The sequence below is a fragment of the Microtus ochrogaster genome, chromosome 10 (genome assembly GCF_000317375.1).
Source record: "Microtus ochrogaster isolate Prairie Vole_2 chromosome 10, MicOch1.0, whole genome shotgun sequence".
NCBI lineage: Eukaryota > Metazoa > Chordata > Mammalia > Rodentia > Cricetidae > Microtus > Microtus ochrogaster.
The window spans coordinates 4,452,868-4,475,265 of record NC_022016.1 but is presented as its reverse complement, the minus strand read 5'-3'; the positions used below and the strand labels follow the sequence as shown (position 1 = coordinate 4,475,265).

At 40.2% G+C, this 22,398-nt stretch overlaps 1 protein-coding gene across 4 annotated transcripts in view; it reads right to left on the bottom strand.

The window, feature by feature from the left end:
• Positions 1–22,398, bottom strand: part of Astn2 (astrotactin 2) — a 1,041,512-nt gene that overhangs the window by 557,480 nt on the left and 461,634 nt on the right. For 3 of the 4 annotated variants that reach the window (XM_026782391.1, XM_013348224.2, XM_026782392.1), the window contains 3 exons: positions 4,190–4,274; positions 2,979–3,053; positions 2,077–2,214 (listed from right to left, as the gene is read on the bottom strand). In XM_026782391.1, the coding sequence (XP_026638192.1) occupies positions 2,077–2,214; positions 2,979–3,053; positions 4,190–4,274 (298 nt within the window). The remainder of the gene's footprint in view (positions 1–2,076; positions 2,215–2,978; positions 3,054–4,189; positions 4,275–22,398) is intronic. The other variant, XM_026782390.1, reaches the window with a different exon arrangement.

Genomic DNA, 22,398 nt, shown 5'->3' with positions numbered 1-22,398 from the left:
CAGTGGGTATGAGCTAGTATACATAGGGTGCCATCAGTGGGTATGAGCTAGTATACATAGGGTACCATCAGTGGGAATGAACTAGTATACATAGGGTACCATCAGTGGGTATGAGCTAGTATACATAGGGTGCCTTCAGTGGGTATGAGCTAGTATACATAGGGTGCCATCAATGGGTATGAGCTAGTATACATATGGTGCCATCAGTGGGTATGAGCTAGTATACATAAGTGCCATCAGTGGGTATGAGCTAGTATACATAGGGTACCATCAGTGGGTATGAGCTATTGTACTAGGTTACTGTTTGTGAGTATGAGTATTATTCTTTTACTTCATGACAAAATCCCGCTATCTTCACTTTACAGACAACGAAATGGAAACTTAGAAAATTTGACCTGGCTATATCTTATTGCTCATACATGGTAGAAATGACACCCTCACCCAGTCCTTGCAACCCCACACATGTGACCACTAGTGCATCTGACATGCACATCTTCACTAAAGTCCCAGGTCGCATATAGCTCTGCAGGGTGCCTTTCAAGGGATTTTAGCTGAGGTCATTCGAGCTCTTGAGAGCGGTTCTATTAGACATACATTGTTACACTTTTGCGATAAGCAGTGCCCAGTGACTTTAGCAAACTTTTCTTGTTTCATCTGCTTCAAACCTATATTACAACATGAGAATGATGGAAACTGTGATGAATCAGTTAGAATATACAGAAATATGCTTGTTCTTCAATTTTTAATGATCTGCCACTGCATATTGTAAATACTATTCACTTATTGTCCTAATTAATTTTTAATTTCTTTAATATTTTAATTATGTGTACATATGTGTTGACATATGTGCATGAGTGCAGGTGCCTCTGAGTTCATAGAGGATGTTGAATCCTTTGAGTCTGCAATTACAGCTGTGAACCACTTTGGAACTGAACTTGGGTCCTCTGGAAAAACAGCAAACTTTCTTAACTGCTGAGTTATCCCTTCAGCATCAGTATTATATCATTTTTTAAAAAAAGATAGCTGTTGTGAAAAATATTAATAGCCCAGAAAAACATGTTAGTCTCATCCTTCCATGTGAAGTATAGCAGATGCAGAGAGCTGCTCCTCAGGGAGTTCTCAGAAGAATATACATGCTGACATATACGTGATGACAACGTTTCCATTCGTAATGAATCTGTGACAATTGTTGAGTAGTAGGGTCATAGTCACAGGCAGTCATCAGGGCCAGGTTTTAATTTCAGTTCACTCATCAGTAAGTGGTGTGCAAGTCATTTACATAATTAATACTAGAATCCACTTATGACAACATCATAGTTTCTAGAAGGTTTTTTTAATCAAATTAGAGACAGAAATAAAGCTTCACTAGAAAAATCCAGACTTGTACTAGGATCACATCTAAGGCCCCTGACTTAATGAAATCAATAAACATTTAGTAGATGTCCAATGTGTACTTGGAACTAGGGATTACAGAGCTAAGCAAATTATTTTCTTTGACCTTGAGAAGTACGCCACATAATGGGACAACATAATATATGAACCACTAATTAGAAGAAAGCAGAACAAGTCTACAAAGGAAGGTGGTTGTGAGGGTCAAGATATGAAAGCAGAGATACAGTCACATTCATTTCATGAGTTAAGATCAAGATGACTTGACACTTTGGGAATCAGATTTTGTGGATTTTCTAAATTTTATTCTCATAATAGAAAACAGCCCATCCTTCAAACTTTCATGACTTTCTATCATACAGCTAATTAATGATGTTTATATGATAAGCTCATTCATAATATATGTCACAGTGAGTGAGGTATAGCAGCATCTGATAGTTTTATTTCATTTTTTTTTAAATAAAATCACAGAAGGAGAGCAATGAGGGTAGCCAGGGCGGCACAACAACAGAAGATGTTTCTAGGACTTAGGAGCAGAAGGATTTGACAATAATTCTCTAATATACCAGGCCTCTATCAACACTTCTGAACGCTTTCCTTCACAAGAACGCCTGTGAAGCTGAAGCAGAAGAAATCCCACGACTCTAAGAAGCCCTCTATACAGTGACTTAAAGATGACTTCCCTACCTGACATCTGCAGGATCTTCTGTGACGAGCACATCCGTCTTACAGGAGGCCAGGGGGTTGATGGACAGCTCCACCGGTGGAACCACAAAGCTTTTGCTCACAGGAAGCCAGAGGCCTTGGCCCAAGCTGAAAGTAGACCTGCAATTTAAGAGTTTCCATTGGGGAACTCCCCAGGAAACAAAGAGTAAAAAAAAAGTGGGCCCTCCTCCCGTCCCTTAGGGGCATTTTCTCATTTCCCCACCCAACCAAATGGTCTATATTCCCCAAAGCAGAGTGTTAGCAGATTTACTCATATTGAGATGCTTGTCTTTTAACGTTATTCATCATTTGACCCTTGCATTGCTTTGTGTTGCTTGTTATCTTTGTATGAGTAATGAGAGGACACTGTGAAGACAAGAACTATTGTAGCTCTGCTTCCGAGCCCCATGCAGTCTTGATGCCCAGCAGGAGTTCCATAAGAAGTCCCAAGGAGCAGTCTGGCACGGAGGGTAAGAGCAGGGAGTCTAAATCAATCCAAATCAGTATCTTATTCCCTGGCCTGCCACTTAATTCGCTGTGTGCCTTTATCTGCTTAAGCATTTGGAGTTTTATACACAATTTCATAGAGGTTGCAGAGGTAATAGGAAGAGAGCAAGGTTATAGCATATTTTTTAAGTGGGTAGACTGAAAAATCAGCAATGCCTCTTCTAGTTCAAGTACCCTAGTCTATATGTCTAGCAGCCAGACAAACAGGAACCAGATTCCCATAGCAACACGGGCTATGATGCTGCCTCAGTGCCAATGAGAGTTCTTTTATACCCAGTGAAGCTGAGGATCAACACTCTAAGACTGTACAAACATACAATTCTGTCTAACCTTTCTCTTTTCCCTAGCATCATACCCCAATAAAACTGTCAACTCACCTGAGAATCTTTTCAGGGGCTTGTTCTCCTGTGACCAGATCATAGCCCCTCTCCAGTGTCGTGTAAGGCCAAGGTCTGAGGAAATAACACAGGAAACAGAAGACAAGACATGGTATTAGTCTGAGGTAAGTAAGAGTCGTGCTGTTCAGTAACAGCTATATGAACAATAATTTTCCATAGAAATGAATGCTAGACGTGACTTTCTACATTTTTTTTTGTTTTTTTTCTAGACAGGGTTTCTATGTGGCTTTGGAGCCTGTCCTGGACTAGCTCTGTAGACCAGGCTGGTCTCGAACTCACAGAGATCCGCCTGTCTCTGCCTCCCGAGTGCTGGGATTAAAGGCGTGCGCCACCACTGCCCAGCTACTTTCTACATTTTAAAGGAATGTTTCACGTCACAGAAGTACTCAACACTTTTGTTAAGCTCACTTGTCCATTTTTGCATTAACATTGAATAACCCAATTTCTCCTCAGCATACTTTATTATTTCCTGTTTGGGTTGATGAATAAGCATTAGTACTTGTTCTCTAGAAGATTCCTCAATAACATGCCTCTAGTACTGAAGCATGAGTCAGCCAGAAAATAGGTATTACTTTTTATTGGGCTGCTTGTGTGCATTAGAGTGTGTTTTGATTTATATTTAAAATAATATTTTATTTGTTATTGAAGAATCTCATATAATGTACTTTGATAATATTCATCTAATCTCCTCTCTCACCTCTCCAAACCTAACTCCATGCTTTCTTTGTTTTCCTTTTTCAAATCCACCAGGTTCAATTTGTTTTATAAACTTGGGTATAGGACCTGCTCTGGAGAGTGATTGACCTACCAAGGGTCACACCTTTTAAGACAATTACCAAAAACTATCACAATGTTGTTATGTCCTCAGTTATGAGTAGGACTTGATGCTCACTTCTCCTCACCCCTACTGGGGATTTTGTCTTGCTTGAGCGTGCTCAGGTCTTGTGTAAGCTGTCATAATCACTGCAAGTTCATATGTGCATTTGTTCTGTTGTGGCTGGCAAACACCTTACTCTTTTAGTCGTCCACCGCCTCCGGTTCTTACCAACTTTATAGCCCCTCTTCTGAAGCCTTTGGGAGAGGGCAGGTACAGATGTGCGATTTAGGGTTGAGCCTTCTGCAATCTTCTTGATTAGGAGGTAAATGAATGGGTGTGTGACTTCCCAGCCCTGAGATCCTGTGTCACTCACCCTTCGCTTTGCCCCCAGTCACTGCGAATACACAGATGTCTGTGAACTGGGTCAGGGGCGTAACCTTCATGACAACTGCAATCCCCTGTAATCAAAAGGAAACAAGTTTTGTGATATATTGCCTCTACACATATACTTTTTTTTTCTTGTTCTCTTGTTTTGCTGAAAGTTTTGGGAAAGACTTGTGAAAAAGGGAACCGTACCCCTGACTACTGTGGGTGGCACAGTTAATGTATCCGCTCATTTGTGTCTTCAACCACTCACCTTCCGCATACTACAGTTTGGACACATTTAGCCAAGCTCAGTCCTACACCAGAGACACAAAGGCAAAAGATGTACCTCAGTGGTTATGGGGCTCAAAGTTTGAGAAGGAAAACAGGAAGAAGTTAGGTCGTGACAGAGAGCCTATTTTCTAAAAAAAAAAAAGTATGCATATCTATTTGACTATATATGTATATATAAATAAATGTTCATGTATTGCACAAGCATAATTAGAAAATTAAATGTCTTTCCAGTGGAATGAGTCAGCCTTGTCCATCAACACATAAACCCTTGGTCAAATGCCAAATCCTTCAAGAAATTTTTGATTTTTTCTTTTGGAAAGGGTATTTTGCCTACAGTTTAATCCTTTTTTGGTTTGTTCATTTTCCTTTTGCTGCCTCTCCCCTGCTATCTCTCTTTTAGTCTGGTTCTCTGCCTCTGTCCTGTTCTTTATCTGCTGTGTGCTTCCTTCCTTGAATCTCTGCCCTTTTCTCTGACCCTTTGTTTTCTTCACTATCCATGTCTGTGTGAGGCTGCATGCATGCCTCCTGGCGGACCCTACTGTGAGTATCTCCTCCCATTGCCTGCGATGCTTTCAATATGCCTTGTCTATCATTTCTAAAGTTCAGAAATCTATAACAGTTTTCAGAAGTTTCCTTATGATAACTTCTCGGCATATTTCTGAAGGTGTGAACGTTTAAAGTTAAATTAGTTATTTTCCACCAAAGGTATACTTGTGAAATGTTGACATATGCTTCTTTAAAAATAGAGTCCATAAAAAATAAGTTTGGGGGATAAAGTGCTCTTCGTGGAGTGATTCTCCATAACTTCCCCCAAAACTTTATTTTGAGAAACCCGCATGGCTGAGGCTTGAGCTCAGTGGTAGAATACTTGCTTTAAGTTCCACCACCCGTGCTCACACTGAAGGAAGAAATGAAGACATGGCAGCCTGACCATGTGCAGACCCACCCTTCTGGCAAACCCACCCACACCGGGGGAACACCTTTAGAAGCTACATGGCTTAACGTGCCGCCTCGAAAAGAGTAAACCTCAGCCCTCGACAATATGAGCCCCCTGTATAACTAACCGTCAGCTTCATTTGGTCAGTTTCCTGGCTATTGCTATTTGAGTGCCTTCATTTCCATCTTTTGGTAAATCACAGCAATTCTAGTTGGTCTGACTGAAACTGTTCATAGCATGATGAGGGATATGCATTATTTAACATGGGAGATTTAAAGACTTTTCAATTTTGGCCTTTAATTTTTCTTGCACTTCATTTTGAATCTCTTTAAAAATTAAAAAGAAAAATGATAGACACTTAGAAGTCACATTACAGAGTTGAGGCCACTGATAAGAGTCCACATATCTACTAGGTGTTCAGATACACTTATTTCAAGCTGACCTCAAGAAAAACAAGGCCCCGCGTTATCTCTGTTTCATGAAGAGAATTATGAGTCTCATAATCAATATACGAACAACCTCAAGCTGTTTGACAGAGGAATTGTGAATTCAATGTTCATTTTCTACATGTATTTACTTATTGTGTACATGCATACACATACATATGGGGGCTTCGAGTATGCCATGGTACACATGTAGAAGTCACAGAAAAATTGTAGGAATCAATCTGTTCTTTTGCTCTACTATGAGGGCTTGGGGTATTGAAATTAGGTCATCTTGATTAGAGGTATCCATCTATACATACTATAAACCTTATGAATTAATGCTTTGTGTAAGCAAAGCAAAGACCATATAAACAAGATCAGTTAGGAACAGCTTGTGAAACTATCCTCAGACGACCTGTTTTAAGATGTTTCTATTCATCTAGTAAAGCTGCCCTTTTCAACAAGGAACAGTGAATGTTATACATCTGATCCTCCCTAAAGCAATCTGAGAGAAACGGACAAGCCTTTAACTCATTCTATGCATTCGAATGTGTATTAACCTTTGTGTGGCCAGCACTTTGCAAATGTTTGACAAATAGCCCAGGCTTCAGAAATATTGGTCAACGTGATTGGGAGAAAAGGGTATATGGAGTCAGAGGATGGGTCAGAGGTAGATTCTGAAATACTTAGAAGACTGGTGAAAGGCAGGAGGAGAGACAGAACAGAGAAATCTACCTTTCCCCTCTCCTAAGCATGTGGTAAATCATCATGGCGCCTTCTGGCAGGTAGTGAAGCTTTCTGTAAGCCCTTCCTCCAATACCATGCTTGGGGTGGTCCGCTGAGTGGGTGTGCTGTATGTATGTTCTAATGAACTGGTTTTTGCAGAGGGAAAGGAAAATTGACTCAAAAGGCTGAGAGCCTTGAATTTGGATAGTGATAATTTGCCAATGGGGGAGGGGCAGGACTTGCTAATGATGTGTTAAAATGCAACAGCCCCTTCATGAAATATTCACCACTTTAAACACGTCTAATATTAAAGATTAAAAGTCCTGGGATTTGTCCTCGAGACTCCCAGAACTGATTTATGATCTGCCAAAAGACACAGACCTCGTGATTCATAAAGGGAGAGGTAAAATGGCTAATCCTAGCAAACAGAAAGGAAGTCAGGCTCCAGTGAGCAAGAAGAAAGCTGCTTTGGTTTCTGTCTAGCCTACCAGTGATCCTCCAGGAAAGGGCACAAACATCCACCCCTCCCATTTCTTTTTGGGAATACCTGTGGCAGTGAGAAGTCTGCTCTCTGAAAGGGCACTGCTATATTTTTTCTCTTCCTTCCTTGGGTGCTTACTGAACAAGTTTTCCTTGACTCGGCTAGATCATTAATTACTGTCACTCGTTATACAACAAATATATATTTTGCAAATGAGAAGCAGCCACCTTAGGGGCCCCAATCGGGTTGCCTAGAGAGTAGGAAACAGGCAGAAAGAAGGCAGATCCCCTGGGTCTGGGATCAGTCAATCAGACCAGGTTTCAGTGCTCACTCTTTTCCTGTCTAGCTGTGTGACCAGGGGAGCAAGGGTTGTGCAAATCTGCTTTAGCTCCTTGGTCTCAGCTTTCTCATCTCTACACCGGGAACGAACTGACAGCGATGTGAGTATGTCAGAGAGCAGATGAAGGCAGTGAAGAGTAGAGACCACTGCTCAGGCTGACAGGAGTTGATGGTCAGTCATTGCCTTCCACCCCTTTAGTTTTAATTCTAAGATGCTCTCTGGTAATGACCACAAATTCTCTAGGGACACATGTGTTTTCTTGCATAGACATTGGTTTCTTCAACTACAAAGCCTATGGTTGGACTAAATATCCATCAATTCTGAACACCAAGGTTTAGCCATTTGCATTGCCTTTCCAAATTCCTAACCTCTGATCTTTGGACAACTTATTTTGGCTTTGGCTTTGTTCAATCTTAGTGGTGGGCTCACTGTCTCTGGTAACACCTCTATCAATGCCATGCTATTGACTTTATTGACACCTCTTTCCTATTTTGCTGATTTAGCAAATTCTCCTCTATTCGCAACTAAGCATTTCCTTCTTGTCAGATGAAAAGCCTTAGGCGGCTGGATTTAAGGGTTATTAACCCCTTCCCCGAGAAAGTACTTTTCCCCACTCTGCCTCTACATGCCCATGCTGTCCAGAACAGCTCCACTGGGACACACGTTAGCATGTTAGCAGGCTGATTGCGAATGCTTGATTTCCCTTACATCTGTCATCACTGTGAACTCTCCTTAAGAGACAGGCCACCTCCCTTGTTAGAGCTGTATCCCTGCTCCTAATACACGGGCTCCCCCATGGAAACATTTAGTAAATAAGTGCAAATAGTGAACAGATATAATTCACTGATAGAGGGCAGGGTACTGACTTATTGAATTAGTATTCATGGACTGAAGGAAGGAAGAAACAAAGGAGGGGAGGAAGTAGGAAAGACTAATGGAGATAGAAATGCAGTACTCATGAATTGAAGCTGATTTTATTTAGAATAACGATGGAAGAACCTTCCATCCACAGCAGGTATTTTCCAGCAGAGCAGTCATTGTGAGCATGAGCTGAGGAAATGTCTGAAATAGAACTCTATTACACATCAGACCAGAAAAAGGCCCTTAAAGATCTTGTAGTTCAAATCTTCCAACCTTCATTTTCAGAAGAGGAAGCTAAGGTTCAGAAAGTTAAGAGACTTTGTCAAATCTCTGGACTAGTCTCTGGGGTAACCAAGGTTAGAACCAAAGGCTCTTGGCTACCAGAACCAACAGAGCTCTTTAGGTGGCTTTGGCAGTATAATTTTTTAGTGCACACTGAAGCCATTTTAAGGGAACTTTTACCCTTTTTACTCCTCTGACATTTCTGAGTTTCCTGTAATGAGGATATTACATTTCCAAGCAGGTATTATAAAAAGGTAAAATGAATTTGAAATATACTTAAGCACATTAAAAACACACATTTGTATGTGGTTAATAACGCAGAGCTAAAAAAATGTCTAATCTCTTCATTAAAGCGGTTCCCAAAAGGGAATTCAATTAAACAAATTTCCATCATGCTAGTTACTAAAATTTAGTATCCTTGGCTACAGATGAGCTGTACTGGCTTTAAAATATTTACTCTTCTTATCTCTTAAGTCCTATTTATCCAGTTCTCACTTTTATGTTGCATGCATTTTCTCTTCATAAACTCTTATACAAAACAGCAGAACCCTGCTGTTCATGAGCAAATCAGACTAATCCTTATCCAAAGCACTTCAAAGTGAACAGCATTCTTCCGTTAATCGCATGCGGCCAATGAACTGGTGAAGTGGTGGGCCTTGCAAACTCCTTATTCTTGATTCAAATTCTGCATCTGTTACTAGATGTGGAATAAACAGGTCAAGTTGCTTCTCTCTCTGGTCCCCTTTCCTTATATATAATAAGACTGAGACCAAGTATCTGCTGGAAATTTCAAGAGATATTCTTAAAAGTCCTTAGCACAGTCTTTGGCACACTTCTTGTTGCTGCTGAAACTAATATATACCCTTGAGTTCTTACTGCTCCTGGATGGAGGAGGCCAATTTAAAATCTTGTTTTGGTAGAAGGAAAAGGTACTAAAAACAAAGTATGGCTTTTCAAAGCCAAAGACATTGTGGGTTATTGTTTTGTATTTAATCTATAGGGTTTGATGTGTCAAAAGAGGCAACCCTCATGACTCTTCTCCATCTTTTCAGAAGCCCTGGTGCCTGTCATCTTTTTTGTCTGTGGCATTTCCTGTTGAAGGAGGTACAAATAGGATCAGGGCACAGGCAGAAGGCTGCTCTGCTGCTGTAAGGAAGGCGCTGGATGTACAATCTTTTTGCTCAGCCTATCACTCTGGCTCCCATACTGCCTCCCTGTCATCCTCTTATGATTCCATTTTCACTTGCTTCCAGCTCAGTCATCACTTATCAACACAGGCCAGTGATGCCGTTTGATGTTCACTTTCCTATTTACGCTTTATGTGCCTGTTGCTTGGAAAGAACTCCCTGGTGTCTCGGAGCACTGAGCATGGCATGCTTCCCTTTTATGACTGCAATGGGCCACTCTGTCTCTGTGACTTATCCCAGAGTCAGGTGCAGGGTAGAGGGACAGGGCAGGGATCCATTACTAAGGGCCACACTGTTTCATAGAGTAATGGGATATAGCTGACACATCTCATCGCATGCTGCTTTCTTCTGCAGTGTTCTCTCAGCCATCAAGGGAGGGAGAGTAATAGAGATGTTTTGGATGAACCATTCACAGATATTTAAGGAACAGGGTGATTTCAGATGTACTTGCAGACTCCAAGACTTTTCTAAGTCTAGTCATGTTACACAAAAAGGTGTATGTATGGTGTAAGTGTGAATGGGTGCATGTGAGAATATTGATGTGTATAATACAGACACATGTAGAAACTAGAAGAGGGCAATGTATGCAAGCCTTTTTTCTCACTTATCTATCCCTGTGATTCAGGGTCTCTTTCTTATAATGAGGTTCATATTTTCTTACATACGCTGGAAGCCAGCAAGTCCCAGTATTGCTTCTGTCCCTGATCTTTTGGAGTTGGTGCTACAGATATGAATGGGGTGTGTGGCTTCTTATATTGGTGCTGGAATCTGGGCACTAGTTTTCATGATTGTGCAGTGAAGGCTCTTAATCCCTGAGTCATTTCAACAGTTCCGAAGGTCTGCCTTATCCCCCCTCCTTGAGAAACGTACAGCTTGGGTAACGGGAGGACGAGTTCAAAGGAGGAAAGACCAAAGGTTGAGTTGTTAAGAAGCAAAGGAAACATAGGCAGGAATGTGATTATTAAAAATGAAAGAGACAGTTACAAGAGTTTTAAACACAACTGGTGCCGTTGAAGACTGATTTCAGAGCACTGATTTGCAAATCACTCACTCTTCTTCTGTGTCCCATCTGCAAGAGAAGGCAGAATTCACGGACCCCGAAACACCCTGCAAAACATGGTCAAATTCTGGTCCTCTTACACAATCTGGCCTTGTCTCTTAAAGTCAGTATCTGTTCTTTCAATGGATTAATTGGGATAACTGGGGTTTGGGGGGATGTGGGCTAGAGGTGGATCACTGAGAAACATGGCTGGTGTGGAATGGAAAGAAAGTACTATTAAGAGCGCTGTATAAGGAAACTTGTTTAGATGTTGCTCAGCTAAATGGCTGTTTCACTTGGGGAAGGCCATTTACTTCATTGGGTCTCAATTTCTCTATCAACACAATGTAACATTTCACTGACAGTTGATCAGCTTTGAGCAGGCATCTTTACTATCTGTTCTCTCTTTACAAAGTCAGCAAGATTCCAAACTTGTTAATTTCAAAACCACTGAAGACCAAGATATAAACCTTTCAGGTGCTGGCTCTCCACTGTCATTCATCAGCAGGCCTCCGAGGAAATTTAACTATGGGTTGGAAGGTTCCACTTGCATGAGTTAATCAGATGTAATTGACATTGGCTCTGTCCTTGGGGCAGACTCATCTGGGCTGCTGAGAAGCCACCAACTACTGGGTCACACAAAGGCCTCTGCCCCATGGCTCAACCAAGGTAACCTCTCTTCACTGACTCCATTGCCTGTTTTCTAGCCTCATTCATTTTTGAATGAGCCATATGAATGATTATCTACATATTAGTGTCAAAGAGGGAAAGGAAAACTCCCTGGAAGATTGAGGATGCCACAGAATGGGGAGATAGCTCAGCAACAGTTTGCAAAGGGTGAAGAGCAAACAAGCTGACCACTAGGATGAACTGAGTTTAACTGACATGTACAAGACAGCAAACATATGCAAAGAATTGTGGTCATTGCCTCCAAAATTCCCTCCCTAACTCTTGTCTTGCTCTCTCCAGTTTCTCAGAAAGCTGGGATGGTAGGAGAACCAATCTCACCCTGGTAAGGCAGAAGAGCACTGGCCTGGGAGCCAAGGCACTCTGAGTCTTTATTTTTGTCTCTTTTATGCTAAAAATGTTGTCTTGATTGATGACTGCATTTCTTTTATTGCTTTCCTCTTTTAACCCTTTTCTTTTTCCTTCTTTTAAAACAAACATTCAGATCCAAATACACAATTTTTCAAGGAACTTGACTGACTGTGTTGCTTTGAAGAAAAGGAGCAATCAGTTGACTGCCACTTACTACAGAAGGTGAGGGCTCCAGGGGTGATCTTTAAAAACCTACAGTTGTGTTTTGACTGACAGCTTTTGTAATAACTGATACAAAAATATGCTTTATGAATTTGTGCCATCATTGCACCAGGAGCAAATTATCTTCTCTGCATCATTTCAATTTTAGTATATATGCTGCTGAAACAAGTACAGAGATTTATTTATGTGTATGTATATTTGCCAGCATGCGTGTTCATCCATACACATAACTTCTCATGCCAGAAAAAGATGTTGAAACTCCTAGAGCTAGAGTTAAAGTGAGTCCCCTGAATTGGATTCTGGTAACCAAACTTAGGTAGTCTGTGCATAGTATCTTGACTGCTGAGCCATTTCCCCAACAGCATACTGGAACACTTCTAAGTCTCCATTTCCCCATCAGAAAATGAGCATGCCAAACCAAATTTATTTATAAGAAGTGTTGAAGACAACATGAAATCAATGACTATACTCCTGTGCACATAGATATCCCTTGATTATTGAAAATGATGCCATTTTTTTCTGCTGCTGGACAACATTATGGTTGCTGTGGTCCTCTTTGTTTTGATGGTTTTTTGTCTTTATGGCTATAACTTCCCTCCTAAAGTTCTTGCTGTGTTACATGTCTTTCTTTCTCTGCCTCACATGGACCTTGTCTCATCCCTGTCTCAAGTTAAGACTTTATTTCTTCAGTATGGTGTATTTGTTGTTCTCTTCACAGGTTGTCTGAACCTGGTGTGGGGAAGATGAGGACTAGGGGGTGAATCTACTCAATTTCTTGCTTTCAAGGACTAATTGGAACATACATCACCAGTACAAGAAGTGGTGTGAGTGGAAAGTAAAGGGTGTGCAAAGAGACACTGAACCAAAGAAAGGAGCCCAGACCTCTCTCTGAAGGTCAGGGAGTGCTTCTACAAGAATAGGATGATGGTAGCTACAGAGGATGAAAAGACATACAAATGGTCTTTATCAACTTCTGAGTAGTGATGGAAGCTCTGCATGGCTGTTATTAGTTCATATCACCTTCAAATCACCTTGTTAGGGAGTTTCTAATGCTAACTATGCTATAAAAAACAATACTGAGCCTATAATAAGTTAAGTAACTGTCTTGCTAGAGGTCAAAATACTGCAAGACTCCAGGAGCCACAATTTAGAATCTATAAAACCTGACTTCAGATTTTGTGTTGTTACCCTAGATCATCCATCCTTCTTCCCCATAAGAAGCATGGGACTTATGGGACTTTCAGATCAAGAGAACATAGCAAAAGCAGATCACAACACACACACACACACACATATATGTATGTATACACACACACACACACACACACACACACACTAACTGTATTGGTTTGTTTCCTTAAATCAGTGTAAACAGTGGTGCTAGACTCAATGGGTACTTAGACATCTTGGCTTGAGTTTGACAATATAAGGAGCCCGTTCTTGAAAATGTGTTTCTTAAAGAGAAGTCACTTTCAAGTGCTAAGTATAGGAGAAATGAGCAGAGAGAGGCAGTTTCGAGAAGACAGATATCAGAGAATAATTTGAGCTCCATGGCTTCATGATTTTATAAAATTACCTGTCTCTGACACAGATTCAGATATCCCATTTCCAAGTTAATCATCCCTGTCATATTCATTGAGCAATATGGAGAATAATCAATCAGTGCACCATAAATATTGTCTGCAACAACTATGATTATTGTGAGAGTTATACAAATGTCCTTCCTGATCATGGATTTTTGTCTTGTCCCCTTGATTCTAATTTGGAAAGGAGAAGGTTATAGGACTCTTACTGAGATCACCAAGTCTCTTCACTTTTAACTTGAAGAAACATCTTATGAGCAATAGGTAATTTTACTCAGAATTTACGGAAGAGGGATGAAATGGAAACCCTTTGGTACTTTACTTGGCCTTATTTTCCACAGTTAGAACCAAGATGGCTAGGATTTCAGCCTTAATTCACATTATTATAGAACCAGAATATTGCATCACATTATAAAAGATGAATGGGCTTAATTAACTTTAACTTGTCCCATCTGGTCCTGCAGCCACTTTTAGAATAACTAATCAGAGGCTTAATATTAATTACATACTGTTTGGCCTATTAGCTCAGGATTATTATTAACTAGCTCTTACAATTTAAATTAACCCATTTCTATTTTTCTATATTTAACCATGAGGCTTGTGGCTTATTACCTCATATCTTGTTTCTCCAGCAGCTTCCGTGTCTCTTTCCCTCTATTCTGCCTTCTTTCTCCCTGTATTCAGTTTGGCTTTCCCACCTACTGTTGTAATATGAGTGGCAGGCTAGCTTTACCCGAAATAGTTACACGGAAACTGTATTCTTTTAAACACTGCCTAACCCATTAGTTTCAGTTTCTTATTGGCTAGCTCTTACATATTGATCTAACCCATTTCTATTAATCTGTGTAGCCCCACGAGCTGGCTTACCAGGAATGATCTTAACCTGCGTCTGCCTGGAGTGGGAGAATCATGGCGACTCTCTGACTCAGCTTCTTTCTCCCAGCATTCTGTTCTGTTTTCTCTGCCTACCTAAGGGTTGGCCTATCAAATGGGTCTAGGCAGTTTCTTTATTAATAAGAAATCACTCCCACATCAACCTACCTATATTCTGCCCTGCTATAGAACAAAGCAACTTCTTTATTAACCAGTGCTAATGAAACATATTCACAGCATACAGAGGGACACCCAACATCATCTCCCATTTTCTGTCTAATTACAAAAGGAAGGTTTCAACTTTAATATAATAAAATTAAATATACAAAAATGATTATCAAGCAAGAATTACTGCTACAATATTTAGTCCATTTGTATTTGGAAAAATTAAAAAAAAACTCTATCATCTATCCTATTTTTGTGAATCTAAAGTTTTATATTGAACTTATTGTTTTTTCATAACTAAGAAAAACTATAATTATAGCCATCTAGTCTTCAACTCCATCAAAGACTCCAGAAGAATATAATATTACCCAAGTAAACAAGAAGTGCATTGTAGCCGGGCAGTGGTGGCGCACGCCTTTAATCCCAGCACTCGGGAGGCAGAGGCAGGCGGATCTCTGGGAGTTCAAGTCCAGCCTGGTCTACAAGAGCTAGTTCCAGGACAGGCTCCAAAACCACAGAGAAACCTGGTCTCGAAAAAAAAAAAGAAAGAAAGAAAAAGAAAAAAAAAGAACCTAACTCTGTATGCATCTATGTTCTTTGCAATCTAGCCTATTCTCTGTAGTCTGGTTTTATCCCATGCTTTTTCAGACCCAGTCCAGCTGGCCTTGGTGAGTTCCTGATGAGAAGTGAAGAACAATAGTACTGGGTTTTGATCCTACTTCACATGCTGGCTTTGTGGGAGCCTAGCTGTTTGGATGCTCACCTTATTAAACCTGGAAGGAGGTGGGAGGTCCTTGGACTCCCCACAGGGCAGGGAACCCTGACTGCTCTTTGGGCTGATGAGGGAGGGGAGTTGTTTGGAGGAGGGGGAGGGAAATGGGAGGCGGTGGCGGGGAGGAGACAGAAATCTTAAATAAATAATAAAAATACAAACAAAGCACAATAGTATACATAACCCACATTCTGTTTATTTTCCATTTTTACATGGCTTTTAAGTTACTTTTATTTAAAGTTTATTGAGTTTCTTTAAAGACTTTGTTTTATTTGTTTAAAATATTTAGTTTTTCATATAACTGCCTAAACCCATTTTTAAGGCTACACAATTTTTAAAAACATACTGTGCCATGTTTTGTTTTGTTTGTGAATCTGTGTTTTGCATATTTGTAATCATTTTTTGATCAGGAGAGGGTTTTTTTTTGGGATTTTCGAGACAGGGTTTCTCTGTAGTTTTTTTGGTGCCTGTCCTGGAACTAGCTCTTGTAGACCAGGCTGGCCTCGAACTCACAGAGATACGGCTGCCTCTGCCTCCTGAGTGCTGGGATTAAAGGCATGCGCCCCCACTGCCCGGCAGGAGAGATTTTAAAATGCTAAGTGGACATGTCTACAACCAAAGCTGTTGGTGCCTTCCTTTTTGTCTTTCCAACATAGTGGAGGTACATTCCCTGAAAGCTCTGGGAGCCATGCTTACCATTCCAACTCTAGAGACACAGTGAGTCCTCCTCCTCATCAAGCAGCTTGTATCATGCAGCCCACAAAACCCCATTCAAGTGCTCTGTAGCAGGACCTCTTCAAAAGCTGTCCCAGTGGCCAGCATGAACCAAAAAGCTGTCTCTTAAAGGAACAGTGTGTCTGTTCAAAGCCAGCAAATAGAGTCTGTCTGAAAAAAAAATGTGACTACAAAGAAGATGTTTCTGGCTCTGTTTCTGTGTGTTTAGAATCCTTTTTATAAAAAGCTTTCTCAGGCTTTATGAGGAGCTATGTGCCCTGCATTGGCACCATTTGTAACTGGAAGTTTCTTTTCCAACCTGGTCCCATCGCCACTTTAAAATAACCACTTAGAGGCTTAATATTAATTACATACTGCTTGGCCTATTAGCTCAGGTTTATTATTATATAGCTCTTACAACCTTAATGAACCCATTTCTATTAGTCTATATTTTACCACAAGGCTTATGAATTGTTACTTCACACCTTGCTTCTCTGGCAACTGCTTGTATCTCTCTCAACTCCACCTTCTTTCTCCAGGTATTCAGTTTGGCTTTCCCATCTAGTTATATTCTGCCATGCATAGGCCAAAAAAGATTCTTTATTAACCAATGGTAATAAAACATATTCACAGCACACAGAGGAGTACCCTACATCACTTAATTTACCTTGAATCTCATGCAAATTAACTAAATGACCCAACCTGTTCATCCATTGTACTTTTGCAGATCTTAATGACTGAAAATGAGGCAGTGTGGTCATCAAAGACATGGTACCCTGAGCTGTTTTCCTGAAAACGGCTTGTTGGCCTCCCTCAAGCTGTTTTACCCCTCTGAGATTCATAATTCTCTTCTAAAAATGGGAAACGTGAGCTCTGTCCTCTCCCATTTGTGAGACTGATGTGAGGCTAAACTATATACTTAAGTTAGTCAGAACACATGATGATTAATAATGCTGTTGTTGCCTACATGAACAAAACCTGAGAAAGTAAAGTGAAACATACAAAATAAACTAAGTTCAGGCTAATTATGCATTTTGTAAAAGGTTTGCTAACTCTGGGGGGAGAGAAGGGGAGGCAAAGTGCGAGAGTAGAGAAAGAGGAAGAGGAAGAGAAAGAGAGAACAACAGACTTACTGGTGTATATCCCCACAAACGCTTAGCTATCTTAGGGACTGCAGAGTCAAATTGCATTTATGCAACTAAAGCTAAAAGACTACTGAGTTTTAGCAGAATAGTTAATTTTGGCTACGAAGGTCCATCCCTACATGTCGAGCCCATACCAGTCATGTCACAAAACATGATAAAGTGATCTGAGAAGAATGGTGCCCAATGGGATCTAAGTAGCACAGGACCTCTGCCATTGTCTAGTCATCACATGGGGAGATGTAGGAGCTACAGGAATTTATGTCATGTCTCCACTCTATTGCAGTAGAATCTCAAACTGACCTCCAACTCCATTGTATGGAGATGGTCAGGGCATAGCTGTCTTCCCAAAGAAAGCAGAGAACTGCTACAGCTGGTCCTCTCCATCTGGAATATTATGCTATTTGACGTAATATGCACATTCTACTGAACTCAATTAATTCTCACATTGCTAATGTCAGTGCTGACTTCATCGGAATGTGGTCTATTGCTCTCCCTCACTTTCTAGTCAAAGTTCTGCTTCATGACTCTCATTTTAGCCCTTACTTCTCGGCCACTGTCTTTTCCTTTGTGTATCATTACATTCTGTATTGTCTACTTTTCTCTATGAATATAGTACTTTCAGCAAGAGAAACAAGGTTAGAGTCAGAGAAGCTCATGTTAAACACACAGGGCCACCTTAGTTTTGTTTTAACCACTAATAAATTACATAATGTAGCCATACTTGGCAGTTGGGTTAAAGATTAAATAAGATACTGCACTTAAAACTGCTTTCAATGAAGAATACAGACACACCATGCTAATCCCATACCTCTTTTCTGATGTATCTTGACCTCCCTTCCATCCTTCCCTTCCTTCCTCCCTCCCTCCCTTTTCCCCCTCCCTTCCTCCCTCCCTCAATTCTCTCAGTGTCTCATTTTTCAATCCTTTTCCCTCTTCCTTTCTATGGACCTTACTCTTTTTGCATTTCCCACCCCAACAAGCCATGCACACCACAATCTTTAGCCCATCCCTTTCCTTCAATAATCTAATTGTGAAATACTACAATTCTTGTTACTGAGATACATATTTTTTTATGTTTCAATTAATCTCTTTATTAATTTACATAGCCAAAATTTTGACTTTAAGAAAATAAAAGCCACATTTTCATGCAATAGTAATGATCTAAATTTAAGATTTCTGACACTTCGAAATGTCATCAAACATCTCCATGAGAATTTCAATTTTTCAAACATTGGTGATTTTTTTTATTCAATTTAATCCATGGCAAAGTTTTAGAAAAAATGGGTAATTGATGAACTAGTAATTTTACCCACTTATCAACAAGATGTGGATGCTTAAGGGTGACTAGAAATAATTAAAGTAGTGCAAAGGAAAATAACCTGAAAAAAAATAGGTAAAGGTTAGTGGGTTTAGCTACTTAATGAGTCCCCACATGTTTATATATGATCCTTCAATCTTTTTCCTTTTTATCTGCCTATGCCTCTCTCTGAGTTTCTCTGCCTCTTTCTGTGTATATTTATATTTATTTATTTTATATTTATTTATGTGTGTTTATCCATCACCTCTCTCTTCTATCACCGTTTATCTATAATATTATAATCCCAGGAAATAACAAAATAAAATTCATCAAATGTGTATTTGTATCACGCTGATAAATTTCAAAATGAAGACTAAATACACCCATGAGGTACATATTCTTTCACAAAATATTTTTATGGTACATTTTCTTGTATATTGATGGACAATCATGAATCATTAAAATCAAGCAAGGTATGTTCAAGTACCCCATCTGCAGCTTCACTAGAATCTGACTGTCCAGTTCTGCCCCTTTATGATCCATGAGAGGTATCAGGCTCTTCATACTGCATCAAGCAAAACCACCTGGGCTGCTTGCCTGGTGTACCTTATATTAATAATTACTATGTCCTGAGGGAGACTCCTGGTATGGCCACATTAAACCATGCCTTGGCCCCTGCTGTGTGATATAGACCCAAACTCATTTAGAGAAGTTTTTTCCTTTTTTTTTTCCAAGAGAACCTTCAACAACATAACTAATACACCACACAGAGACACACACACACTTCTACTTCTAAATCACACTGTGTATTACCAGCCTATGGAGAAAGGATAGGGGAGAGGATGATGTAGAGCAATGGAATCAAATGGAATCAGATGGAATCACATCCTGAGAAAAGGCACATGCTATTGCTAAGTGCTGTTTTAAACAGCTGCCAGGAGTTCCCTGATGCTCAGAAACCTATCATTGTGCTTTCCACTCTATCATCACTAAGTCTTTTGTGGGTTCATCACTGCCAACTCTGGGGAGCCCCTTCTTGCCCCTAATTTAATAACTTCTATTTGCTTACCATGTATATTCACCATGGAATGCACCAAATACTTGGTACTGGCTACAATCATTGCAATAACAGTAAAGGAGAACACTTTTTCCTTATTAAAAGAATAGGAAATTGAGGCCTAGGGAAATTGAATTATTTGAAATGTACCTAGAGTCAAGGGCAGAGCCACAGTTTCGGTCCAGTTCTGTTTGATTTCAATGCCCATACTCTTCCTGTCTTGTCTCTACTGACTCTCTAAAACCAGACTGGACCACCATTAATCCAGACAGATTTTCAGTAGTTTCTTTTATGACCCCCTCCTTGGTGACTGGATCAATTTTGGATTCTGTGTTCATGAAATAAAGACATTCCTGAAGCTTGGATGAGACAATGTGCCTTACATGTTCTCTACTGAAATGCTTACCAGGAATGAGTTTTGTTGAACACACCCTTTCAAGACAGGTTCTCTAAAGCATTGACGGAAGCCAACACCACCTTCCTGTGTTAGAAAAGACATACACACGCCAGGCGGTGGTGGCGCATGCCTTTAATCCCAGCACTCGGGAGGCACAGGCAGGCGGATCTCTGTGAGTTTGAGGCTAGCCTGGTCTAGAAGAGCTAGTTCCAGGACAGGAACCAAAAAGCTACGGAGAAACCCTGTCTCGAAAAATCCAAAAAAAGAAAAAAGAAAAACAAAGAAAAAGAAAAGACTTGCACAATGACTGTGTTGTTGGTACTAGGACTTCATAGGTCTCCCTGACCAACAACTTGTAAGAACTTGGCCTATACTTGGCACAGATTTTCATTGAATAGCCCATGACTTCTTTGACCAGCTTTAGCCACCCATGCAACATGCCCCTTCTAATCTTTCCCCACAGTGGGCACAGTATACGTCAGGTTTCCTTACAGTTCTTTTTTGTTCTTATTTATTTAGTTTTGGTTGACCCTACTCACATGCCTTCATCTTTTATCTTTTCCATTTCTCCAAGATACCACATTGTCTGGTCAGGTGTCATAAATAAATCCAGCTAAGCCAGGTAATTCCTCCTGTTGGCTAGCCTTCAGCACACCTGAAGTTTCTATACAGGATGGTAGAGGAGAACTGCCCTCAACAGTCTTATCCTGGCAGGTAAGATGTGCCCATTGATGCAATAGTGGTTGCGGTCATCAATTAATAGTTCTACTTGTCCAACTTTAAGAAGACACTGATGATTGTGTAAGTGCAAGGCCATCAGCTTGGAAAAATACCCTTGTGTTCAATACCCCGTACTTACTGTACTGTGTTCTACCTCTAGCTAGCTGTGGCCAGTGAAGTTCTGTTCAGCCCCTTACATTTTACTTATCTATTCAGATGTCTCTTTTCCCATGTTGTAGGTCTTTGGTGTCATCTTCTCCTTGGTTTTGTCTTCAAGCACAGCATGAAAACAGGGACTGGAGTTTTTCATATATTGGAATCATAACAAATAAATTCCCCAATTTTGATGTCAAATCATGAAATTCGTTTGTTGGAAACTCCATGAGGCTCTTTAGGTACTTTAACACATTGTTTCCAATGCTGAGCATCCTGTCTGGCATATAATTGGTGCTCACCAAACAAAAGCAGTGAAAGAAGTGCATTATTTAGATTCTAACCACTTCATCCCACCAAACTGTTAGTACCTAAAGGAAACCACCCCCTTCTGTGACACGTATCTTCATCCTGGGCTTCCCACTGGTCTCTCTACTACTCCTGCCTCTAGCCTTATTGCCTTAGAGGGTTTTTTTTGGTAGTTGGTTGATGTGGATTCCCCTATGTATGCTGTGAATATTATTAGTTAAAAAGAAACTGTCATAGGCCTGAGTAGAGCAGAATAGAGATAGGTGGGGAAAATTAAAATGAATGCTGGGAGAAAGAAGATGGAGTCAGGTAGAAGCCATGTAGACCCACCAAAGTGAGACTCCAGAACTTTACCCAGTAAGCCACAGCCTTGTGAAGATACATAGACTAATGGAGATGGGTTAATTTAAGATATGAGTGAGCCAGAAATATGCTTAAGCTATTGGCCAAACAGTATTGCAAATAATATGGTTTCTGTGTGGTTATTTCTGGGCTGAGCATCCAGGAACAAACAAGTGGCCTTCCTACAACAGTTGGTATTTTAATAATTATCTTAAAATATAAGCTAGGCAATGCCCATTTCTCCTCTGCTCAGCATGCTCTCATGGTTCCTTACTGTGTTCAGGGTCAGAGCAAGTGAACTGATGGATATACAGTTCTTCCATATGCCTTTATCCCATCCTCTAACACTTTTTAGCTTCCAGTGCATAACAGTACACCTTTGACCATTTTTCTTGCAAATATGGGGCTCAATATCCAACGTCTTTGCACTTGCTCACACTTTTACATGAATGATGGTTTCCTGGATATTTTCAGAGAGCATTTCTCTCACTTATCCAATGATGCCCACGCTGAGTAATCAGTGAAACTATGCAATCCTCTTCACAGTGCATGCACACATACACATTCACACCCATCACCACCATCACCATCTCTTTCCAGCATGTGATGTACTTTACTTTACATTGTATTTTCACTCTTGTCAGCCTCCTGGTGCCATAGACGGTAAACTCCACAATGAAAGCTTTCTATTTTCTATTCTCCATCTGTGCCTTTAACCTGTTTTCATTAAGATTCTTCATAAATATCCACTGATTGTTAAATAAGCAAATATATGACTGAATAAAAAATTACTCAAAGAGTTACTCATTGTTGCTGACAAAGTACTGAATCAAGTTCCTTAAAGAGATAATACGCTGTCT